Below are 22,727 nucleotides of genomic sequence, written 5' to 3' on the forward strand. Positions count from 1 at the left end.
GCAAAGGGTATACAGGAACTTTCTGCATAATTTTTGCAACTTTTCTAATAAATCTAAAATTATTCCAAAATGAATAGTTTATTAACAGGAGTGGGAGGCTTAATTAAGGATGTATCTATACACACAGAAACACAAAAGTGAGCTGCAGTGATGTTCTGATAATAGCAGCAGAGGGGAGTATACAAGTGTCATTTCAAAAATAACTCAGAGAGAAGAGAGGAAGCAGTATTGGAAGAGGAGCTCGAGGGGGGCTTCTGTGCACTGGTGATGTCCTATTTCTTGACATTGTTGGTTGCACAGGTGTGTTCCTCTTCACTGGATTGTACTTTTCCCTATGTTACCCTTCAGTAAAAAAAGAAGTTTAAAAACACTTCCCTATTACTGGGAAAGGTCAGAATGAAGAGAAGATGTGTAAGTAAATGAGATGTGTATGTAAGGAAGGAAAAAACCCGTAAAAGCCCAGTTATAACAGTTGTTCTATCCTAAGTCTAAAATTTTCAGAGCTGGGAAGGATTGTAGAATTTACCAGTCCTGCCGTGGACAGTTCTTTATGCAGGTCGCCCTGGAGATCACAATGCAGTACGGCTCGTGGAGCCCAGACGTCTGTATTGGAGCAAAATTCCTCAAGAGATTACGATGCACACCGAGATCACAAACCACTGAACTACCCCAGGAGGGTAAGTCACCAGACTCCTGGCCCTCTACACCTGCAGTCCAAAACTCAGCTGAGACCCCTAATTCCACTAGAGGGAAACTTCAGTAAATTTTAACAACATTAAAAGGCTCATCAAAGCTTTTCTTTTTTACCCCATAAATGACACTGGGTTTTGCCAACATGGTTTGGATTTCATACTTCTACTACAGCATCAATGTATTTGTTATTTATTATTTATTAAATAATGGAAGATCATAGATTCATATAATATTGAAACTATTCACTTTAAAGGGGAGGAAGAAACCAATACCAGAAATATTAGTAACTCGCCACAAGTTTCTAGAACTCGGTTTTTTTAAGGTCAATAAATTAAACTAGATTTCTTCCCCATGGTTACTGGCTGACTAGATGAACTAGTATGTAGTACATAATATCACTAGCTTATGACTTGGGTTCTTTCAAGTGTAATTCAGTTCACTGTGACTTCTATAAATGTTTCTGTTGAAAATAATTCTTGCTGAAAAACAGTATGATGGCAAGTGAAAAGAAGACAACCAGAAAGTCACTGAATACTGAAATCAAGATGCTCCCTTTTTAATGTGGGGTATATTATGTAAATTAAAGAGGAATTTAGGAAAATTTTTTAAGGAATAACAATTTCAGGTAGGCAATTGTAAGGAAGATAACGATCATGCATGCCAAGGCCACGTGATTCCTCCACAGGCCCCAAGGCGAGAGATCGATGCCCTGGTTTTCCAGAAATTCTTCGCCAGTACATCTGAAATTCAACAGAAAAAGAACATGACTTCATTCTTAGCGTCTGCCAAATTTCACTCAATATATTCACTGTTCCTTAAAAAGCCTACAGGTTACCAAGTCTTAAATATCCATCCCTTCATTTATAACAGAAAACAGTTTTGGAGGGTTTTTTGGTGTCTGTGTGTGTGTGTGTGTGTGTGTGTGTGTGTGTGTGCGTGTGCGTGTGTGTGTGTGTGTGTGTGTGTGTGTTTTAGCTTTATAATTCTGTTTTATCAGGATATGACAGGGGCCCATAGGTCAGCCATATGCATCATAAAAATATACAGAAAACAGTCATTGAGTGCTTACAATTCTGCTAGATACAATGAAGCAACCTGCATATAATAGTTTAGGTAATCCCTAAAACAACCCAAATTTCAAAGATGAGGAAACTAAAGTTTAAGGAACTTGGCCAAATTTACAGACTCATACTCTGAAGCAAGTTGCTAGCCTCCCCGAATTCACTTGTTTCCAAGTCTACGATGCTGTTCTCCTCAAAGGGCAGAACCATTTATCAAGTAATTTTTCACTTACACCTGATGGGGAAAGTCTCAGCTTTAGCAGATGGTATCTACGGCCCTTACAAAGATGATCAAAGCTCTTTATAGAGCTTATTATCCACAAATTAGCCATACAAAAAAAACACAGGCTGAGAGTTCTAAAACCAGGGAAAAAGGTGAGTGGGGGTTTCCTGCCAGAGCTGCACTCCGTCAGCTCTTGTACCAAGACTGGAACGGGCATCACAGATGCTTGGCTCTAAGACACCACCAGCAGGTCCCGTTATCAGGTAAGCCTCAGTGGGGCTGGGGCACAGCAGGATGGAGTAGCCCCGACACAGATTCGAAAAGGACCCGGTACTGAAAATACCTGGCACGAGCATAATTATTGCCCGGTACCGTTTCTGTGCAACTCTTGGAATTTGGCAGTTCCAAAAAAAAAAAAAAAAAAGTTATACCCAGACCAAAAGAAAGGGAGTGGGCAGGATGAAGAAAGCTTCTCTTCACAGAGGTTTTCTGGCAATACTTCTAAACAGCAATTTGTCCTATTATTAAGAATTACTTCGGGCTTCCCTGGTGGCGCAGTGGTTGAGAATCTGCCTGCCAATGCAGGGGACACGGGTTCGAGCCCTGGTCTGGGAAGATCCCACATGCCGCGGAGCAACTAGGCCCGTGAGCCACAACTACTGAACCTGCACGTCTGGAGCCTGTGCTCCGCAACAAGAGAGGCCGCAATAGTGAGAGGCCCACGCACCGCGATGAAGAGTGGCCCCCACTTGCCGCAACTAGAGAAAGCCCTCGCACAGAAACAAAGACCCAACACAGCCAAAAATAAATAAATTAATAAATAAATAAATTTATTTTTTTAAAAAAGAATTACTTCTACTCTACTTGAATATTCATGAGATTTAGGACACCAGCCTTCTCTTTTCTCTCATTAATTAATGTATCAAAATCACACCATTAACAACAATCAATGAAAAGGAAAGTGTTGCTCAATTTTAAAACAACACGTCTAATTTTATTAAATTCTGCATTTTTGTTTATTATACAAAAAATGGGATTTCCTTCTCTGCTTACTGAAAGATGTGGTTCTTTCTTTAGAGGACACATCCTTTAGTAGGGAGTATTCCCAGTCAGTTAAAAAAAGAAACAAAAAAAACCTGTGCAGACTGTGATTTCATGTTGTCTCCTAACTGCAGGAGGAAGAGGCAAGAGTCAGGGCTGCGGCAGGAAAATGCTCCCTCTCTCTCGCTCCTGCTGCCCTTTTAGCTCTTACTGCCACGCGCTGAGCTCACAGGAATTGCAAGTTCACGGATCCATGCACTTCGTATAAGCCACACACTTCTGATACTGTTAAGGCCGTGCTAAAAATATCAAAGCAGCTCACTTCAAACTCAAATGTTCTAAAAAATAAAAACTCAAACCCACAATCCAAACTGCAAGAGGATCTTTTAAAAGGCCCCAAACAAGCAAGTAACACATAAGAAACATTTCTCCAACTGAAATACGATTTTGACCGTAATAGAACACCTAGGAGTTGTAGAGCACTTTCACATGCATTAGTGTACAACCCACTTTACAGATGAGAACATTCAGGCTCAGAGAAGTCAGTGTCCCTGAAAGGACTCCCCAGCTCTAAGCCCAGGGCTGTTTCTGCATCACACCACAACAGTAAGCAAACCCATTAAGACACTGAATGCAAACTTACATTGCATAGCTACAGGTACTGTTTGTTGTTACATTGAGTCCTGGGCAGAAGTTTTGTCCCAAAAATTCATTATGCTGCAAAGCCTGTAACACACGTGGGAGCAGGGCAAGGAAAACAGTTTTAAATTTCAGAAAGTTTCCAAAGAATTATCACAATCACGTCCTCTGAGTTTAATCTCTATTGTTATTTCTAAAAACAAAACAAGCTTCACGTTCACAGTCTTGGTCACACCAAAGCAACTAAAATTATTTTTCCTGGCAATCAAGAGGCCTAGGGTTGGGATTTTGGCTCTAATACAAAAGCCAAGAGGAGAGATCTCTGGCTATATTATCCCATAGTTCTTTCCTTCTTCTCTCCCCAATTTTATGACCCCATAAACACTATAATTAAAATGATACAGTGGTACTCAATAACTACTGTTAATTTATAGTAACAATCTTTTGTATTGTTCTTGTTTGTTCTCATCCAAACCACTTATAATTCTTGGGAGTTAGAAACTTAATTATACTATATTAAGGCACAGTTTTCTCTGGAGTTGATTAGCTTTCTAAAGCCAGTAGTGGCTGTATTGTATGGTCTTTGTTTTTCTTCTAATTTCTCTTTCAATTTAAAATATGTATTCTAGGCTCCCATCCTCTCATTAATTTCTTTAATGAACTGAAACACTGTATTGTTTTATATCAATTAGTAATCTTTGTCCTTTACTCTGAGTTATCTCCCAATCCTTCACCTCCCTCAACGACAGGGTGACTGGAGAAACCCCAGGTGATTATCAAGGTGACCCAAGGCTTAACAGGAAGCTCTCCTTCATTGTCCTAAAACTCTCACAGTTCATGGCTGGGGACATGAGGTGGTTAGGCTTTACTCTGGCTGTTCCCAGCATGGGAACAATGAACCAGTCACAGGGACAGACAAGGAGAACATACCGCAAAGCCATATCGAGGAATGCTGAAGTACTGAAGCCATGAGAGCCAAGGCACAACGGTTCTGAGATTTACCAACAGCCCTGAAAATATCTACAAAAAACAAATACCAAGAATCAGAACTGGTGGAGTGATTTCATGAAGAATTCTAGCAAATAGCCTCCTTGAGTCCCCGACAGCCTTGTGAACACTTCTGCCTTGAAATCCCTTCCACTACTCTGAAGACTTACCTTACCCTCTTTGTATATGTGTATCTCTCTAGAGTGGAGCCTGTTTAGGGCTCTAAAGGAATAACAATATATCTATAATATACGTTTTATTTAACTGGAAGACTTTTAATTGTTGAGGCTTTTACTTTCTCTGTACCTGCACACAGTGGAAGGTCAGTAAGTACTGACTGCTCTAATGATACAACCAACTAAATGTTTCCACCAATAGACACACCCGGACATATCCTGAGCACCTCATGCCCCTATTTCCATGAACACAGTAATATTTTCTATTTACAAGGGTTTGCATTCTATCTCTGTATGACTTTAGGAATAATTTTGGGTCCAAAATGCATGCTTAAAATAACCCAAAGACTGGAAGTGGTACACAGCATGACATGGTAAAGCACAGCATAAAATATGGTCAATACCTTCATTTAAAGCTACCAAAAAGCAGTATTACAATGGAAATTCCAGGAAGGTCTGCTCCAGCAAGAGATGGCTACATGAGAAGAGGCTCACGTAAAACATCTCCTAACTGGCACAAGGCATGCTGGGATGGGCATAACAATGACAATGTTCCTGGTGTGACTACCCAGTTTTAAACTTGACTTAACCAAGTGCTTCATACATAAGACAGCACCTCTCAGTAGAAAACGGTCTTACGACTGGTTTATAAAGTTCTATACACAAACCCTTAAATAATAACAAGTCAAAGCATGTAATATATCAAATAAAACATTTTTATATTTGAAGAACATCTTATTTATTAGATGACATTATAGAAAATGTACATAAAATTGATCACTTTCTCAATACTGTTTAGATTGGTAGTTTTCAAACTCAGAAATGGAAGAATTAAACTTTGACAAGAGTTGGTGCTAATTACCTACCTTCTAAAGACAGGTACTGCTACTCTAGCAGAAAGGGCATGTGGATTAAGTAAATAGGCTACACATTCCTGTTTACTTGATGCTAGTGGGGAAATGTGGTAACTGGTTCCCTTCACCTATTGAATCACCTTTGTGCGTGCAAAATGTAGGGCCATGGGGACTTCCCTGGTGGCGCAGTGGTTAAGAATCCACCTGCCAATGCAGGGGACACAGGTTCGAGCCCTGGTCCGGGAAGATCCCACATGCCGCGGAGCAGCTAAGCCCGTGCACCACAACTACTGAGCCTGCGCTCTAGAGCCCATGAGCCACAACTACTGAGCCCGCGAGCCACAACTACTGAAGTCCACACGCCTAGAGCCCGTGCTCCGCAACAAGAGAAGCCACCACAATGAGAAGCCCGCGCACCACAACCAAGAGTAGCCCCCGCTCACCGCAACTAGAGAAAGCCCACGTGCAACAATGAAGACCCAATGCAGCCAAAAATTAATTAATTAATTAATTTTAAAAAACGTAGGGCCATGTAAGGTTAGGATTAAATAGCTGTTTAAAAAAGGTAAACAGAAATATATTGATATAAAGGAATGTCAGGAACCCAGAAAGGAGGGGACCTAGTACTGGAATTTTTCAGTATTTTTAAAACACTCCTTTTCAAAATACTGGAGGGACGCAAGATAGACCCATGCCACATGCTGCTCTGTTTTCATGGAACTTAGTTCTTCCCTTGCTTGGAGAGTAGTTCATCCAACCAAACCATTTCATCTGCCAGTTAAACAAGCCAGCAGTTCTCTCACACCAGCAGGGAAGTCAAACAATGAACCTGTCATTTCTACAATTTTTTTAAATTTGAAAAATCAAAGTTTTTAAAGTTCCAATCGATCAAGCTTTCACGATATGTCACCAAGAGGCATCTTTTTAAAGCTCATTGGTAACAACATGTTAACTAAGGTTATAATAACTATATTAGAACAGTAGCAAAAAAGGCTGGGTAAGATGAAGAAAAAGCTGGTATGTTCTCTAATGATATAAGCTATATTTCAATATACGGCCCTCCTTAAAGCAAAAGGATTTACAGACTCCTCAAGCAGATTTTACAGGATAGGTGAATCTGGGGGGAGAACAAAGGGAAATAATTACGTCTCAGGGAAGCACAGTTCATACTCACCATCATAAACACAAAAGAGATGGTCATGAGAAGCGTTGCTATGGATACCACGCTCTGACCTGCTGCTATGGCCAGTGCCATTGAACTGGCTGAATAAGCCACCATCATCAGGGTAAACATCATGATGAAGAAGGCCTCCACCTGTGGTTTCAATCCTTAGGGAGCAAAGAGGGGGTTAATACAACTGTCTACATCACGGTGTATCAGGGATTGTTCTTGTGCAAATAACACTATAATATTTTGAGAAACTAGTATCAGATGGAAAAAAATTCATCCTCTATCCAACCACCCTGGGTCACCACTTTCATTGTTCCCCCCAATATAACTGTAGGACGCTATATGCTTTATGCAGCTTCTTTCTTTTTTAAATTTATTTATTTTATTTTTGGCCGTGTTGTGTCTTTGTTGCTGCACGCAGGCTTTCTCTAGTTGCAGCGAGCGGGGGCTACTCTTGGTTGCAGTGCACAGGCCTCTCATTGCGGTGGCTTCTCTTGTTGCGGAGCACGGGCTCTAGGTGCGCAAGCTTCAGTAGTTGTGGCGCACGGGCTTAGCTGCTCCATGGCATGTGGGATCTTCCCAGACCAGGGATGGAACCTGTGTCTCCTGCATCGGCAGGTGGATTCTTAACCACTGCGCCACCAGGGAAGTCCTGCAGTTTTCTTTTACAGGCTCACTGCATAAGCACTTTTCCACGTAACACTCGTGCTTCTTTATTTGTAATTATTAACAGTTTCTGAGTGCCTGAGATGGAGAGCTGCAGGCAACACAACTGGCCAGAATTCTACTGCCTTCTCTTCTAAGAAGGAAACTTGCCAAGACCACATTCATTTTACCTAGACACCACCACATTACTCACTGTTTGTTGTAAATGTATTAGTGAAGATACTGGGAAGGTCAGGATTACATGCCTTCTCAGCGGTTTTAAAATCTGGGGGATGTGTCCATAATCCAAGTCTCCCAAGACAAATCACCTTATAACTCTGGGATTGAGGATGGGGTTAAATTAAGTTCCATAAAACTGCTTTGTAAACGAAAATAGGCTAATACTGTGGGTCATACAAAAATCTGGAGATTTTGGAACAGCCATAAGGACACCAGTTAGGAGTCTGAGGGTCTAGGGCTCTATACCTAATTCTTTACGACACACTTCTTATTTGTAACATGGAATTTTAAACTCAATCAATAGTGCTTTGTCAGAAAAGAAATATTTCTGGTGCGTGTGTATGTGAGAAATATATGGAAATGCTGATACAATGAGCCAGGGGTGTAGTCTAAACACAATGCATAAAAAAATCAATCTGTCTACATCTATCGAACAAATATTTTTATTACCAGAAGTCCCTATCTTTCATTATCTTTATACACACACACACACACACATAAAAATATAAATAGATAAGTAATAAATATCCCAGCTCCAGCTCCTCCAACATAGTGTCAAATACTTTTAGGAATTATTTCCATATTTGTATATGACACAGAGTATCTCTATTTATAAAATACAGTTTTATAAATAGTTTTTAAATTACTTTGGAAAAAGTCTTGCAAAAATCTCCTCCGAGAACAGTTACTTCAGAGCGTACATAATGAATAGATGCTTCCTTATCTCAGGAGTTGATTTACAGTTTTGAGAACTGAAGCACGCCTGCAGAAAGTCCCCTCACATCCAAGGCGAAAGACACATACCTTTCGTTTCATTGCTTACCTAACAGGAAGTATGTGATACTAGTAAATATAATACTTGGTAACATCCTCATGGGGAGTAAATCAGATAACAGTTTTCCAAAGAAGTAAGATGACACTCTGTAATATCCACTGATATATTCATGTCTAAAAACAAAGATTCACATCATACATCCTAGGTTAGTTTAAGAAGGCAAAGACCAGAAGATGAAACCACTTGCTATACCTATTTCTGCTGCCACCCTGGATCTAAGAACTACAGCTTCCACGTCCTCGAGGCTAACCCACCACCCTTCATCCCTGTCAGCACCAGGCACAGGTCACGTGTGCGCCTCCCCTGGGACATCACCCCCCAAGGCTCTGTGCAGTGACCCCTCTTCTCACTGCATAACTCCCTCCAAACGCCGGCCAGTTTGCCCTCCGAACACACACTCCAGCGGGCGGGTCCTGCATCGCCTCCCTCTCTTCCGACAGTGGCTCTCCTTGAAGGCCAGCATGTCAGAAGCTGATCTCAGTGGTCACAGAGGCTTTTCTTTTTCCCTACTTCTAATTATGAAGAAGGTGGTGTTGCTATTCTCCGAGGCTCAAATGCAGCTTCGGGTCACTAATCTGTTTTTACTTCTTCCGCTACCATGATAAAAATAGAAAGTGGCATTTCTTTCCATGATCATGCCTGCCAACCACACACCCCTGTCGGCTATCAAGTCCTCTTTTCTTCCCTCTCAAGTTCTAGATCCCTCCTCTTCCTGAGAGCTTCCTCCTGTAAATCCAAACTATTCCACCAAGATCTTCATTCTTCCCCTCCCTCATGATTCCTTTACGCAACATGTAAACATGCAAATCTCTTCCAACTTTGAAAAACACAAGAAACAGAACAGCCCACCTTTATTTTAAGGCTGCCCTCTGGCCCCTTCCATTCTCCCTTCCACTGAGGGCTTGGTCTATATTCTTGGTCAGCTTCACCTCCTCACCTTGAATTTACTGTTCAGCTCACTACCTTCTCTCTACCAAGCCCCTCAAACTTTCCTTGTGACAGTCATCATGACTTCTTTTTTTTTTTTTTTTTTTTTTTTTTAAATTTATTTATTTATTTATTTATTTTTGGCTGTGTTGGATCTTCGTTTCTGTGCAAGGGCTTTCTCTAGTTGTGGCAAGCGGGGGCCACTCTTCATCGCGATGCGCGGGCCTCTCACTATCGCGGCCTCTCTTGTTGCAGAGCACAGGCTCCAGACGCGCAGGCTCAGTAGTTGTGGCTCACGGGCCTAGTCGCTCCGCGGCATGTGGGATCTTCCCAGACCAGGGCGCGAACCCGTGTCCCCTGCATTAGCAGGCAGATTCTCAACCACTGCGCCACCAGGGAAGCCCCATCATGACTTCTTATTTGCTAAACACAAAAGATCCTTTTCAGCCCCTTTAGTCCTTGCTTTCTCTGCAGCACTGGATTTGCGGGCTAGGCCCTAATCCTGAAACTCCTTTTTCCCTGATACTTAGGGTATCAGGCCCCATGTGCTATGATTCTCCTCCCAGCCTCTGGGTGCTCTTTCTCAACCAACACTGGTAATCCCCAAGAACCAAGCCATGGCCTGATTCTGGATGTGACCAGTTTGACCAGTAGCCCCCTTCCGGAAACAGAGACCTACTCACATAAAGAGCTTCTTCTCGACCACCAGGAGCTCCACGGCCGACACGCTGCTGAAACACTGGTTGGTGGTCAGGAAGAAGAGCACCCCGGCTCTGTGATGAGAGAGAGGGAACGAAAGCACTGCAGTCAATTAAACGTTCTTAGGTCCTTTGTCTACCTGCAAAACTCTTCCCTCGAATGGTATCTTCACACATTAAACAAACAACTGTTCTGGTTGAAACTGAGAGGGAAGCATGAGCCCCATCAGGTCACTCCCCCACCCCTGTGTCTCCACAGTGATACCCCTGGGACCCCATATAGCACAGTTTGAAATTCATGACCTAGTTTGCTACGGACTGAATTGCAGCCTCCCCAAATTCCTGTGCCGAAGCCCTAACCCTCAATGTGACGGCATTTAGAGACGGTGACTTTGGGAGGTGGTGCGGTTTAGACGAGGTCAAGGTCATGAGGGTAGGGCCCTCACAATGGATTAGTGCCCTTAGAAGAAAAGGGAGAGACATCAGAGCTCTCTCTCTCTGCCATGCAAGGACACAGCCAGAAGGCAGCAAATCAGAAGAGGGTCCTCTTCAGAACCCGACCATGCGGGCAACCTGATTCCCAGAACTGCGAGAAATGAATTTCTGTGGTTTAAGCCACCCAGTCTGTGGGTCTTTGGCACAGTCTACAGCAGCCAAGCTGACAATTACATAGGTCATAAAAATACTATCACCTAAAAAAAAAAAAAAACAAAAAAAAAACACTATCACCTTGGATTTTAACTAACAAAATGCCAAGTGCAGCTCCTAATGTATGAACAGAGAAACAGTGAGCCAAATAAAGCTTGCAAAGGTTAAAAACCTCTATTAGCCACTTCTTTAAAAGTTGAGTAAAGAAGGAACTAAGACAAGGCAAAATGAAACTGTGGAGGGACATCTTACTGTGTACATCCCCCTCACAGCCACCAGCACAGCCGTGATAGTCTCCTTGACCACCCACTGCCAATGGGGTTTCTTTCCAACGGGCTCAAAAAAAAAAAAACCCAAAATAATGCTCATAAAGGAAAAACTAATTTGTGCACCTATGAGAAAAGGAAAACGATTAATGCTTCTCTCTCAGTAAAACAACTGAAGTTTAAAAAGGAAAGTACTCAGTTAACCTACACTTTGACAGAAATATGGATTTTATGAAAGCATGCCCACAGTCCTGAAACACTGTTGGTCTTTCCTTCCTAACCAAATGATTTAATTGACATTGAGGATGTGAGTTGAAACCAAAAGAGATGAGGCAGCACATCATTTAAATGACACACAAATAAGAGAATTTTAAAAAATGTAAACCCAAGTGTATAACCCTCTAAAAAAAAGAGTCCATAGACACCTAGTAATTGGTTTTAACACTCCCTCCTCCCAAAATAAAGAACTTAAGGAACAGGCTGTTTTAAAAGTAAATGTTTAGGGACTTCCCTGGTGGCGCAGTGGTTAAGAATCCGCCTGCCGATGCAGGGGACACGGGTTCGAGCCCTGGTCCGGGAAGATCCCACATGGTGCAGAGCAGCTAAGCCCGTGCGCCACAACTACTGAGCCTGCGCTCTAAGCCCACGTGCCACAGCTACTGAAGCCTGTGCGCCTAGAGCCCGTGCTCCCCAACAAGAGAAGCCACCGCAATGAGAAGCCCGCGCACCGCAAGGAAGAGTGGCCCCCACTCGCCGCGACTAGAGAAAGCCTGAGCGCAGCAACGAAGACCCAACACAGCCACAAATTTATTTATTTATTTATTAAAAAAAAAAAAAAAAAAAGAATCCGCCTTCCAATGCAGGGGACGCGGGTTCGATCCCTGGTCGAGGAACTAAGATCCCACATGTCTCGGGGCAACTAAGCCTGTGCGCTGCAACTACTGAGCCCGTGTGCCCTGGAGCCCACGCGCCACAGCTAGAGGGAAGCCCATGCACTGCAATGAAGAGTCCGTGCGCCGCAACGAAAGATCCCGCGTGCCGCAACTAACACCCGACGCAGCCAAATAAAAATATAAATAAATAAATAAATGTTTATACAATAAATAAATGGAAAAAAGCCAGGCCTATAATGCAAGCAACTATGCTACTTTCTGCACACAAATAAGCCTAATATCAACATAAAAGCTAATTTCAGAAACACAGGACATGGCAACAATTCAGCTCAATTTGTTAAGTGTTACATCTAACAGTACAATAATGTTCATAAAGATTTTGAACTAGTACATAGTGAAATTCCTCCTAAATCATAATTTATTTTATACTAAACAGATTTTATTGTTAAAGAATTTAATGTATTCTAGTTCTTTTCAAGGTGGTAATTCATGTCTGTAATGTCTGCTTATTGATGCAAATATTCTTAAAATATCTCTTCCCTTAATGTACATTTATTTGTTTAGCTATCTCCACAACTCTGTAAGGTAGTTGTTAGGTCAAAGAAGCTCATATTCCATACATCATTATACAGGTTAGAGAAAGAACAAAGAGAGCAGCTCCCTGGAATAATTCATTCCCAAAAAAAGGGAACCAAACCACACTGGCCTCCAGGGCAATTTCAAATGATAAAAAGTGGCAGTAAGCTTAAGTCAAAAATACAAATTAAAATAGCTCCAATGATCTATTTTTTCAGAAAACACTTGAAGAAACAGTTAACGCTCTTCTAAATTTCTCTGGATTCTTCTACCAAGAGCTTTAATGACTAGATTTCTAGTTCTTCTCTTAAATTCCAGTTGAGGACAGGCTTCCCAGTATCTTTTTTCCAAATGCTTCCCACTGCACAACACAAAAGACCCACAGGCTCTAGATTCCTGTGTTATATACTCTGTGCTTCACGAAAATAATGGCATCTACAAAGGGTACAAACCATCAATTACTAGCAAGTTTCGAATAAACCAGAGAAGAACACAGCCCTCGGGGAAGATAAAAAGAAAAACAATAACATAACTCTGGAAAAAAGCTCCAACAATTATCTCACTATCTGATGCCCTATAGGAGATATCTTACTTTACCTGAGTGAAGAATTGACCTTTATGCTTGTTCTTTCTTTCATAAACAATCATCCTTTCCCAGATATCAAAACAGATTCAACTTAAGCTACTACAACTTTGCTCAACAGTGAAATGAGGATAAAACCATCCACTTCTTTGGCTGGGAGGGTAACCTGAGACCCTGGATGTAAAGCCCGGAGGACAGTACCTGGCCCAGGGCAGCTCTCAATAAATAAAGCCAAGGAGAACTCTGCGGTCTTCCACTCTGCTCAGCACCTCTATTCAGAGCACGTTGTGGTCCATTGCAAAGTCTCATCAGGAAACATAGCTTTAAGGGCACGTTATGACCGAAACCAGGGAAGGTAAACTAACGTAAGTACTAACCCTACAACAGAAAAAACTGAGTCCCCACCACCACCCCATGTCAAACAAATCAAAACCTTAAAAGGAAATTAACTCACAGGCAACAAAAGAAAAAAACAGATAAACTGAACTATGTCAAATTTTAAAACTTTTGTGCATCAAAGGACACACCAACAGGGACTTCCCTGGTGGTCCAGTGGGTCAGACTCTGTGCTCCCAATGCAGAGGGCCCAGGTTCAATCCCTGGTGGGAGAACTAGATCCCGCACACATGCCGCAACTGAGGAGGCTGCACACCACAACTAAGAAGTCCGCATGCCACAACTAAAAGATCCCGCGTGCCGTAACTAAGATCTGGCGCAGCCAAAATAAATAATAAAATAAATAAATTTTTTTTTTTAAAAAAGGACACACCAACAGAGTGAAAAGACAACACACAGAATGGCAGAAAGTATTTGCAAATTTATATCTGATAAGGGGTTCATATCCAGAATATATAAGGAATTTAACAGCTCAACAATCTTCAAAAAACCCAATTAAAAGATGGTTAAAGAACTTCAATAGACATGCTTCCAAAGAAGAAACACAAATGGCCAATGTGCACGTGAAAAGATGCTCAACAATACGATAATCATTAGGGAAATGCAAATCAAAACCACCATGAGATACCACTGTCCACTAATGAGGGGAGCTATTTAAAAAAAAAAAGAAAACAAAAGAAAAAATAAGTGTTGGTAAGGTTGGGGAGAAACTGAAACCCTGTGCACTACTGGTAGAAATGCAACATAGTGTAGCTACTGTAGAAGACAGGGTAGCAGTTCTTCAAAAAATTAATGGAATTACCAAATGATCCAGCAATTCCACTTCTGGGTTTATACCCAAAAGAATTTAAAGCAGAGACTCAAACAGATATTTATTTGTACATCCATGTTCATAGCACCATCATTCACAACAGCCAAAAAGTGGAAACAAACCAGTGTCCAGGGACAGATAAATCGATACACAAAATGTGGTATATCCATACAATGGAGTATTATTCAGCCTTTAAAAAGAAAGAAGTTCTGACACATGCTACAACATGAATGAACCTTGAAGATATTATGCTAAGGGCAATAAAGCCAGTCACCAAAAAGGCAAATACTCTATGATTCCACTTATACAAGGTACTTAGAATAGTTAAAGTCAGAGACAGAAAGTATAATGGTGATTTCCAGGGGCTGCGGAAAGGGAGGACGGGGAACTGTTGCTCAGTGGGTACAGAGATGCGGTTTGGGAAGATGAAAAAGTTCCGGAGTTGGAAGGTGGGGAGGGCTGAACAATAACGTGAATGTAATTAATGCCACTGAACTGGACACTTAAAATTGGTTAAGAGGGTAAATTTTAGGTTCTGTATATTTCAGCACTAAATAATTAATTCTTCCATTCAGCTTTCAATTCTCTGACTTAGCCTACTCCTCAATTTACCCTTTGCTTATCTCAAATTCAAATTCGTAATCGATTTTCATAAGCTTGAAAGAAAAGTTAACAGCACATCCTCAAAACCAAGATCCAAATTTACTCACCTGTTCTGGATTCCTGCAGGATCGTTTTTTAGATCGTAGAAAATGGTACCTATCACCAGTCCCAGAATGATTGTTACAATTATCTTTTCAAAAAGAAAAAAAGAATTTCAATTAAAGGTAAAAACGTAACACATTATTATTAAAATATATCTGGCTACATAATGAAACTCTCCATTGATACAGGTATTTTAAATGGCTTGGCCATAGTAGTCCTTGGGAAAATATAAAACAGTGTATGTTATTAAGACTACTTTATAAATTGAAATAAAAATAATTTATCTGTGCGCTAGGGAGACTGACAGGCGACAAAGTAGAAAAGCTAAGATTTCTCCCAGTGCTTTACCAGGCCCTGCCAGTTCATGGTCCAGTTCAGGCTACTGGGCCTGGGAATGCCGTAGAGTGTAGCAGACAATGCAAGCACCTAGCAAAATAGTCTGGGGGGTGAAATAAAGTCCGAGTGGCTAAGAGTTCTGGCCTGAACTCTCAACCTTTGTGCTAGTGGACATGCATAGTGTGATATTTCAAGAGGCTCCAATAAAAACAGGATATCTTTACTCTTAACATGAAAAATAAATAAAAGTGAACCAAAATTTTAAAGCACACATGAAAAAAATTCGAACAATGTAATTTTGCACAATCAGGAAGTAGGGGTCGGGAGAGTCCACGCCTGCACTGGAAAAGTGCACTGTCACTGTCACCAAAGCATTCAGCCAGCTTTCTCTGAGGGCACCCGAGTGCACCCATTACCCACCCTCTAGTCACTGCTTCCCCAGCAACCTCAGCCCGGAGGGCCTACAGCCAACAGCAGGACTAAGCCGCCAATGCTTTGCCACTCTTACCTACCTTCACCCGCTCACTCTGTTTGATGACTCCTAAGCAGACTGGCTAAACATCACTTTGGTTTTTAAGACTGACAAACTGTCTCTTAAGGACACTTCTATAAACGAAGGGGTAAGGGTTACATTACAATTTACTTAAGGAAATTCTACTTATTGTACTTTTTAGTTAAATTTAATTAAATGAATTTAAAAATATAGTAAATGATAACCTAAAGAAAACAAAACATCCCACGATGTACCTTGGAACCTTCAAAGTTTAAAAACAAAACAAAACAAAAAAAAACACCTCAGTACTACAACAGTGCAGTAGTATCAAGACTTGAAGTAACTTGTCAAGACACTTTTGGCACAACGCAAACAAAATTGCAAAACAGGATCATGACCTGTGAAGACTAGCTCGTGAAGACCAGTCTGGAAAGAATATGATTTGAGATGTCCTTAAAAATTGTCTTGCTAAAAAAGACAGTCAGAAATTTGAAAAAAAAAATCTATGACCCTGGCATATTTTAATTACCTTCAAAGTATACTATACTTCGGGCTTCCCTGGTGGCGCAGTGGTTAAGAATCTGCCTGCCAAATGCAAGGGACACGGGTTCAAGCCCTGGCCCAGGAAGATCCCACATGCTGCGGAGCAACTAAGCCCGTGCACCACAACTACTGAGCCTGAGCTCTAGAGCCCGTGAGCCACAACTACTGAAGCCCGGGTGCCTAGAGCCCGTGCTCCGCAACAAGAGAAGCCACCGCAATGAGAAGCCCACGCACCACAACGAAGAGCAGCCCCCGCTCGCCGCAACTAGAGGAAGACCGCACGCAGCAGCAAAGACCCCATGCAGCCAAAAATAAATAAAGAAAAATAAATAAATTTATAAATATATATATATATACTATACTTCACGTCAACAGATCAAGCTTCCAAAATAAATAATAATAACCCCATCAGTATGTGTGCATGCACATGTACACAAGTCTATACTTTCACCTTGTATAACTATAAGAATAGTCAGACTTTTAAAATTGGACACTCCACATGCTTTGTTTCTTCTACATTCAAACTTAGTAACTTATGTTAACAGACTGTCAGTTTTATCGTTTGGATGTTTCCTAAAGGTTTCAAAATTCTAAAAGTATTTTCAAGGAAACTTTTCAAACAGATTGACAAAATGATTAATCTCATAATTTTGTCATGGTTTTACAAGGTGCGTCTATGTTTTTCCTTCTTACATTAAGGAAAAGAAAATAAACAGGAAAACTAAACATTGCTTAATGGAGCAAAGAAATTCTATCCTATGAGTTCTGTACAGCTGGCTTCTTTTGAAAAGAAATGTCCTAAATGTATTATTCTATCTTTGTTCAAATGTGTTTGTCAACATTTCTCAAGGTGGATTCTAAGGGATGTTTATTGCTGTCACTGAAAAAATCAATCCATAGCCAAATGTTAAATGTGCTAATAGAAACAATGACTCTCCAAGAGATATGGTAGTATTTTCCAAGTTGATTTGATCAGGAAACCTTTGGCACATTAAATGAACATTAAATCTTCTCATACAGATAATCCATTCGCTCCAATATCTTCCAAAGACAACCTTTGGTTAAATGCATTACCAGAAGCAAAGTCTAACTCATGTAAATGACGAGTTCAAACCTGAGTATGGCTGTAAGATTACCCATACCAGATTTATCTTTTATTTATCTTTTTATCTTTTATGGCTGTAAGCCATAAAACATTTTAATAGCTCCACATTCAAACACTTAGAGAAATAAAAGACACACTCACAAGATTATAAAAAACCCTAAACCAGAAGTCAGCACGCTATGGCCCTCAGGCCTATTTCTGTTCAGTCCACGAGCAAGCACAGTTTTTTACCATTTTATTAATGGTTGAAAGAAAAAAAAGAAGAAGAATATTTCTTGCCACATGAAATTAACATACAATTCATATTTCAGTGTCCGTGAATAAAGTTTGATTGGAACACAGCCACGTTCATTTTTTTAAATGTATTTATGGCTGCTTTCTGGCTAAAATGGCAGACTTGACTACTTGAGACAAAGACCACATGAGCTGCAGAGCCTAAAGTATTTACCCTGTGACCCTTTACAAGAAAGGTTTGCCTGCTCCTGTCTTAAGCTAACATTCCAGCATTGACACATCTGAAGAAGAGTCCCCCCCGCCCCTCATGCAGATGCTCAGGGAGATGCAAGCTTCTATCCCTGTTCTGCAAGATTGTCACTGCTCTGAACATTGTTGGGATTCCTTTTGTGGAACTGAGGTCACTGAGGAGGTAAGTAGGCTGAACGTGCAACTTGGAGGCACTAGGCATGGGGTTTTCATCTGAAGAAAGGCCTAGCACCAGAAGGTACAGAAACCTGGTGTACTATTACATAGAGCTCCGCATTCTAATCGCCTCTTCCCAGAGCTGCCATATGGAGTCATCCCTTGGTAGTGGCAGGGGGCTGCCTCCAGGATCCCCAGGGATCCTCAAAATCCACAGATGCTCCAACCCCTTAAATAAAATGGAGTCGTACAGTCAGTCCTCCGCACCCATGGGTTCCTCCAACCTCAGCGTGCGTGGAACCCAGGATACTGAGGGCCGACTGTATGTGACTTGGACAAGGCATTTAGAAACCACTTTTAGAGGCAAGAGAAATTTACTTTCCAAATAAAAAAATCTAATGCATAAATCAAACTAAGAATCCCCTGCCGTATATCATCTCACGGTTGAACAATGGATAACCAGGTTGACCTTACTTACAGAATTTGTTCCCAAATGGTATCAAATCTACTCTAAAAGGATAAAAACGTACCCTTGATTGAAAGGACACAAAAGTGTTCATGTTCTGACAGAAATGCCAAATAACAAGTATAAAACTGTTTGGAGCAATTAGCAGTACGTCTCAAAGAGGGATATAGGCTCTCGGCATCAATACCTAGAAGGCAACAGTACTGCGGTATGAAAATGATGGTGCATGTGGTAAGAAGTCCGTGAGGTTTCACTGGAGACAACAACATGCCATCTTCTACACTTGGCAGAAATTCAGCGATAATAAAATTGGCCAGGCCCAAAATAACTGGCTAAACTGACTTCCTTAGAAAGGATGGACCAATGAACTGGGAATATGAGGGTTTTGGATGACAGAGGGCTTCCCTGGTGGCGCAGTGGTTGAGGGTCCGCCTGCCGATGCAGGGCACACGGGTTCGAGCCCTGGTCCAGGAAGATCCCACATGCCGCGGAGCAACTAAGCCCGTGCGCCACAACTACTGAGCCTGCGCGTCTGGAGCCTGTGCTCCGCAACAAGAGAGGCCCGCGCACCGCGATGAAGAGTGGCCTCCACTCACCGAAACTAGAGAAAGCCCTCGCACAGAAACGAAGACCCAACACAGCCATAAATAATAAATAAATTAATTTATAAAAAAAAAAAGAAAAGAATAACAGGAAAATCATGAAGGAGTCATTATCAACAACTATCAATGGAGTCAGCCAAAAGAGAAAAAGAACATTATTTCATCTTAATTAAGAGAAAGTCAGTCTGACAGTGGAGACTTCCTGAACAGAATTCAAGTCTGCCCGCTACCTCTGTGTTAACCTCACGCTGTTTTAGGTGTCTAGCGCTCCCCTAAGATCAGAAGCCCTCAATGAGGAAGGTCAATCGTAAGGAACAGCATTTGCACACAGGTTCTTTGCGCAGCCAGTGGCCAGCCCTACAGCCCTCAGGGACGTGACACTGAGCTGAAAGCTTCCCTGGCCACTTTCCACCTGACGTAAGATGCAAACCAACCCCTTCCCTTGCTCTTCCTCTTCCCCCCCTTCCTTTCCTTCTTTCTCTTCCTTTCTCCACTTCTCTGCTTAAACTCTCTTCCTAGCCCTTTTTACCACCTGACATGCTATATATCTTATTTCTGTATGAATTTATCATCTGTCTCTCCTCATAAGGAAACAAGCTCCACGAGAGCAGGGATTTTATTTTTGCCCACTTTGTTCACTGCTGTGTACAAGCTCCAAAATGCAGCACGTGATCAGTAAGAACTTGTTGAATGCATCAGGAAATGAACATGTGCAGCTACCAGAAAACCTCAAATGTGGTCAAACATTTCCTTCACTTCACAATTTATGAAAAAATATTTTTTTTCTACAAAGATTATCCATTACAGCTTGTCTAAATTGACCAAAGTTCTGAATTAGATAGTCCAAAAAAAACAACCCATTAAAAAAGAAATCTTCTATAAGTAAAAACTTAATTGGGTTTTACGTGTTTCTATACCCCAAATGGAATGGGGATAAATAAATACATAAAAGTGTGGGTAGAAGGTAAGCATAATCCTAAAATAGACTGTATCAGAACCTAATGCCCCCAAATGAGTATTTTACAGCATAATTAGAAGACTCTGCCAGGTTACCTGAGCTACAGAAGCCTGGGGATTACCCAGTAAGTTTTTGAATGAACGCCTGGAAATCCATCTGAGCTGATGACAGAAGGAGGTGGCATAGGTGATCTCCTTGTAGACTGAAATCTTCTTCTTTTTCTGACCCCCTGAGAGTTGCTCTAACTCAACTTTTGTTTCCTTGAAGAAGGAGGAGTTGGCATAAAACTCAGTTAATTTTCCTATGAGTGGAGTATCTGTCTTGGAAGGCTCTTCAGTCTCCTTGGCTTTGGAATAAAAGTGCATAAAGAAGAGAAACATTATTAATAAAATAACAGCTGATATAGTCCATTTTTCTGTAACCGCTTTCTTAGATTCTTCCCTAGTACCTTAATTCTAAAGCTTGAGTATAAAAAATTATGAGATCTGTCACTGCTTTACAAAGTAGAAAAACAGAGTAAATTGGCCTACTTCCGTAAACTTACGGATACAGCAAACTCACTGATCTTTTCCTAGTTATAACATTCGGACCCTAAATCTTTTAAAATAGACTTCTCACCATATGGAGTTATAATTCCTAATAAAAAACCTGGTCTTTGCTTTTTACAACGTGCAAATGCATAAACTGCCAAGTTTCTTATTTCAAAACACTATACAGTTGGCCCTCTGTATCCACAGACGTTGAACCCAGGGGATAGGGAGGGCCTACTCTAAGGGACTTGAGCACCCTTGGATTCTGTTATCTGTTGGGGGGGGGGGAGTTCTGAAACCAATCCCCCATGGATACCGAGGGGCCACTATGTAAACAATGGGCACTTTTTTTAAAAATGGGAACTCCCCTTAGAACTGACACCATCCTATAAATGCTCATTTACAGATTAAATCAAAAACAGCACTCTCACAGACAACAAAATCTGTGTTGACTGATGCTATGAGATTGAATGTTTGTGTGCCCCCAAGCTTCATATGCTGAAACCCAGTCCCCAGTGTGATGGTATCTGAAGGCAAGGCCTTTGAGGGGTGATTAGGTCATGAGGGTGGACCCCTCAGGAGTGGGATTAGTACCCTTATGAAAGAGGCCCCAAAGGGCTCCCTCCCCACTCCCACCACACGAGGAGGCAATAACATGGTCGCTCATCTATGAACCAGGAAGCAGGTCCTCAGCAGACGCCAAATCTGCTGGCACCTTGATCTTGGACTTCCAGCCTCCGGAACTGTGAGAAATAAATGTTTATTGTTTAAACCACCCAGTCTATATGGTATTTTTGTTACAGCAGCCAAACAAACTGGGACAACCAGTATCAGAGGACAGGATTGATGTAAATTCACACAGCCATGTTTTAGTGAGCTATCACGTTGCTAAGCTTCAGCCAACTCAATTAGGCAATAATCTGTGACTCTCAACAGATCTGCTAACCTTCACCGTCTGTGTCTTCTCTGTTTAACACCACAGCACAGGAGTCTCCATTAATGACGTCCAGGAAGAAGTCTGCAGGGTTATTATAGGGCTCACAGTGGTAACCTGCAAAAGAAGGTAACTCAGGTACACAAACTTGATAGTCTTGGGAAATAAAGACTCAGGGGGTGAGGGAGGCGTTGCTGGGAGAGACAGGATCTAACAATTTCTCCCTCACTTTTCTTCTCTCTTCTCCCCTCACTAATTTACCGCTTCCTTTTAATCGCACAGTATTTCAACAGTTTTCTGACTCTTCACAAAACAGCACACTCCAAACCAACCTTGGACTCTTAGCAAGTCTTCTGTTAGTGCTTGGTCCTTACCCATCATAATTCATAAGACCTGAAACAGCTATCAATATGCTCTGGTGCTTATCAGAACTTCTTCAGAAATCTAGATATAGGTCCAAGAAAAAAAAAAAAAAGTTGAAAAAAAAAAAAAAGCTATAGAAGAACTAATGTTCCTTAAAGCCAGCTAAAGCATAGCAGGACTGTGTTTGAGAGAGGCCTGGGGTATGTTCTGCTCTCCAAGTTCACCTGGGGACTGCTAGAATGCCAGTACCCACTTTAGCAATGATTGCTTTTGCCCCTATTAAATTCAGGTCCAAATGGTCCTCTGTTATGCTCCTGTAATTCCGATATAGAGAACAAATCACCAGAACAGCATTCTCAAGAGGATGTGGCTGGTACAGCATAGCTGAATGCTTACCCTGACTTCTTGTGGCACTGTAACAGGGAAGAACAAATCTGACTCCATATTGGATCTGTTTCTTTTACTTTAACCTTTGTATTCTATTGCTTCTGCTACAAGTTAAGAATGTTGCCTAGAGCCTGAAATATTCAGGATAGCCCATTCTCAAGGGTCTGATCTTTAAAGGTGGAACACTCTTCCATTCATAGAGAGATAAAGAGTTGCAGAACAGAGAATAATGTTTGTCTTGTTGGAGGTTTACAGGAACACCATGACCAGACCTAGGTGGACAGTCGCAAGAACAAAGGATTC

General features: G+C 41.4%; 1 protein-coding gene across 11 annotated transcripts in view; it reads right to left on the minus strand.

The window, feature by feature from the left end:
* Positions 1 to 1,225: 1,225 nt before the first annotated feature.
* The window catches only part of ABCG2 (ATP binding cassette subfamily G member 2 (Junior blood group)), a 163,343-nt gene continuing 141,841 nt past the window's right edge, over positions 1,226 to 22,727 (minus strand). For 9 of the 11 annotated variants that reach the window (XM_028166993.2, XM_057547244.1, XM_007184111.3 and 6 more), the window contains 9 exons: positions 21,687 to 21,791; positions 20,306 to 20,556; positions 15,074 to 15,156; positions 10,176 to 10,265; positions 8,554 to 8,678; positions 6,849 to 7,003; positions 4,588 to 4,677; positions 3,662 to 3,744; positions 1,226 to 1,433 (listed from right to left, as the gene is read on the minus strand). In XM_028166993.2, the coding sequence (XP_028022794.2) occupies positions 1,286 to 1,433; positions 3,662 to 3,744; positions 4,588 to 4,677; positions 6,849 to 7,003; positions 8,554 to 8,678; positions 10,176 to 10,265; positions 15,074 to 15,156; positions 20,306 to 20,556; positions 21,687 to 21,791 (1,130 nt within the window). In that variant the 3' untranslated portion in view covers positions 1,226 to 1,285. Of the gene's footprint in view, positions 1,434 to 3,113; positions 3,318 to 3,661; positions 3,745 to 4,587; positions 4,678 to 6,848; positions 7,004 to 8,553; positions 8,679 to 10,175; positions 10,266 to 15,073; positions 15,157 to 20,305; positions 20,557 to 21,686; positions 21,792 to 22,727 lie in introns of all 11 variants that reach the window. The other 2 variants (XR_009008424.1, XR_009008425.1) reach the window with 2 other exon arrangements.

Source organism: Balaenoptera acutorostrata, chromosome 5 (genome assembly GCF_949987535.1).
Source record: "Balaenoptera acutorostrata chromosome 5, mBalAcu1.1, whole genome shotgun sequence".
Lineage (NCBI taxonomy): Eukaryota > Metazoa > Chordata > Mammalia > Artiodactyla > Balaenopteridae > Balaenoptera > Balaenoptera acutorostrata.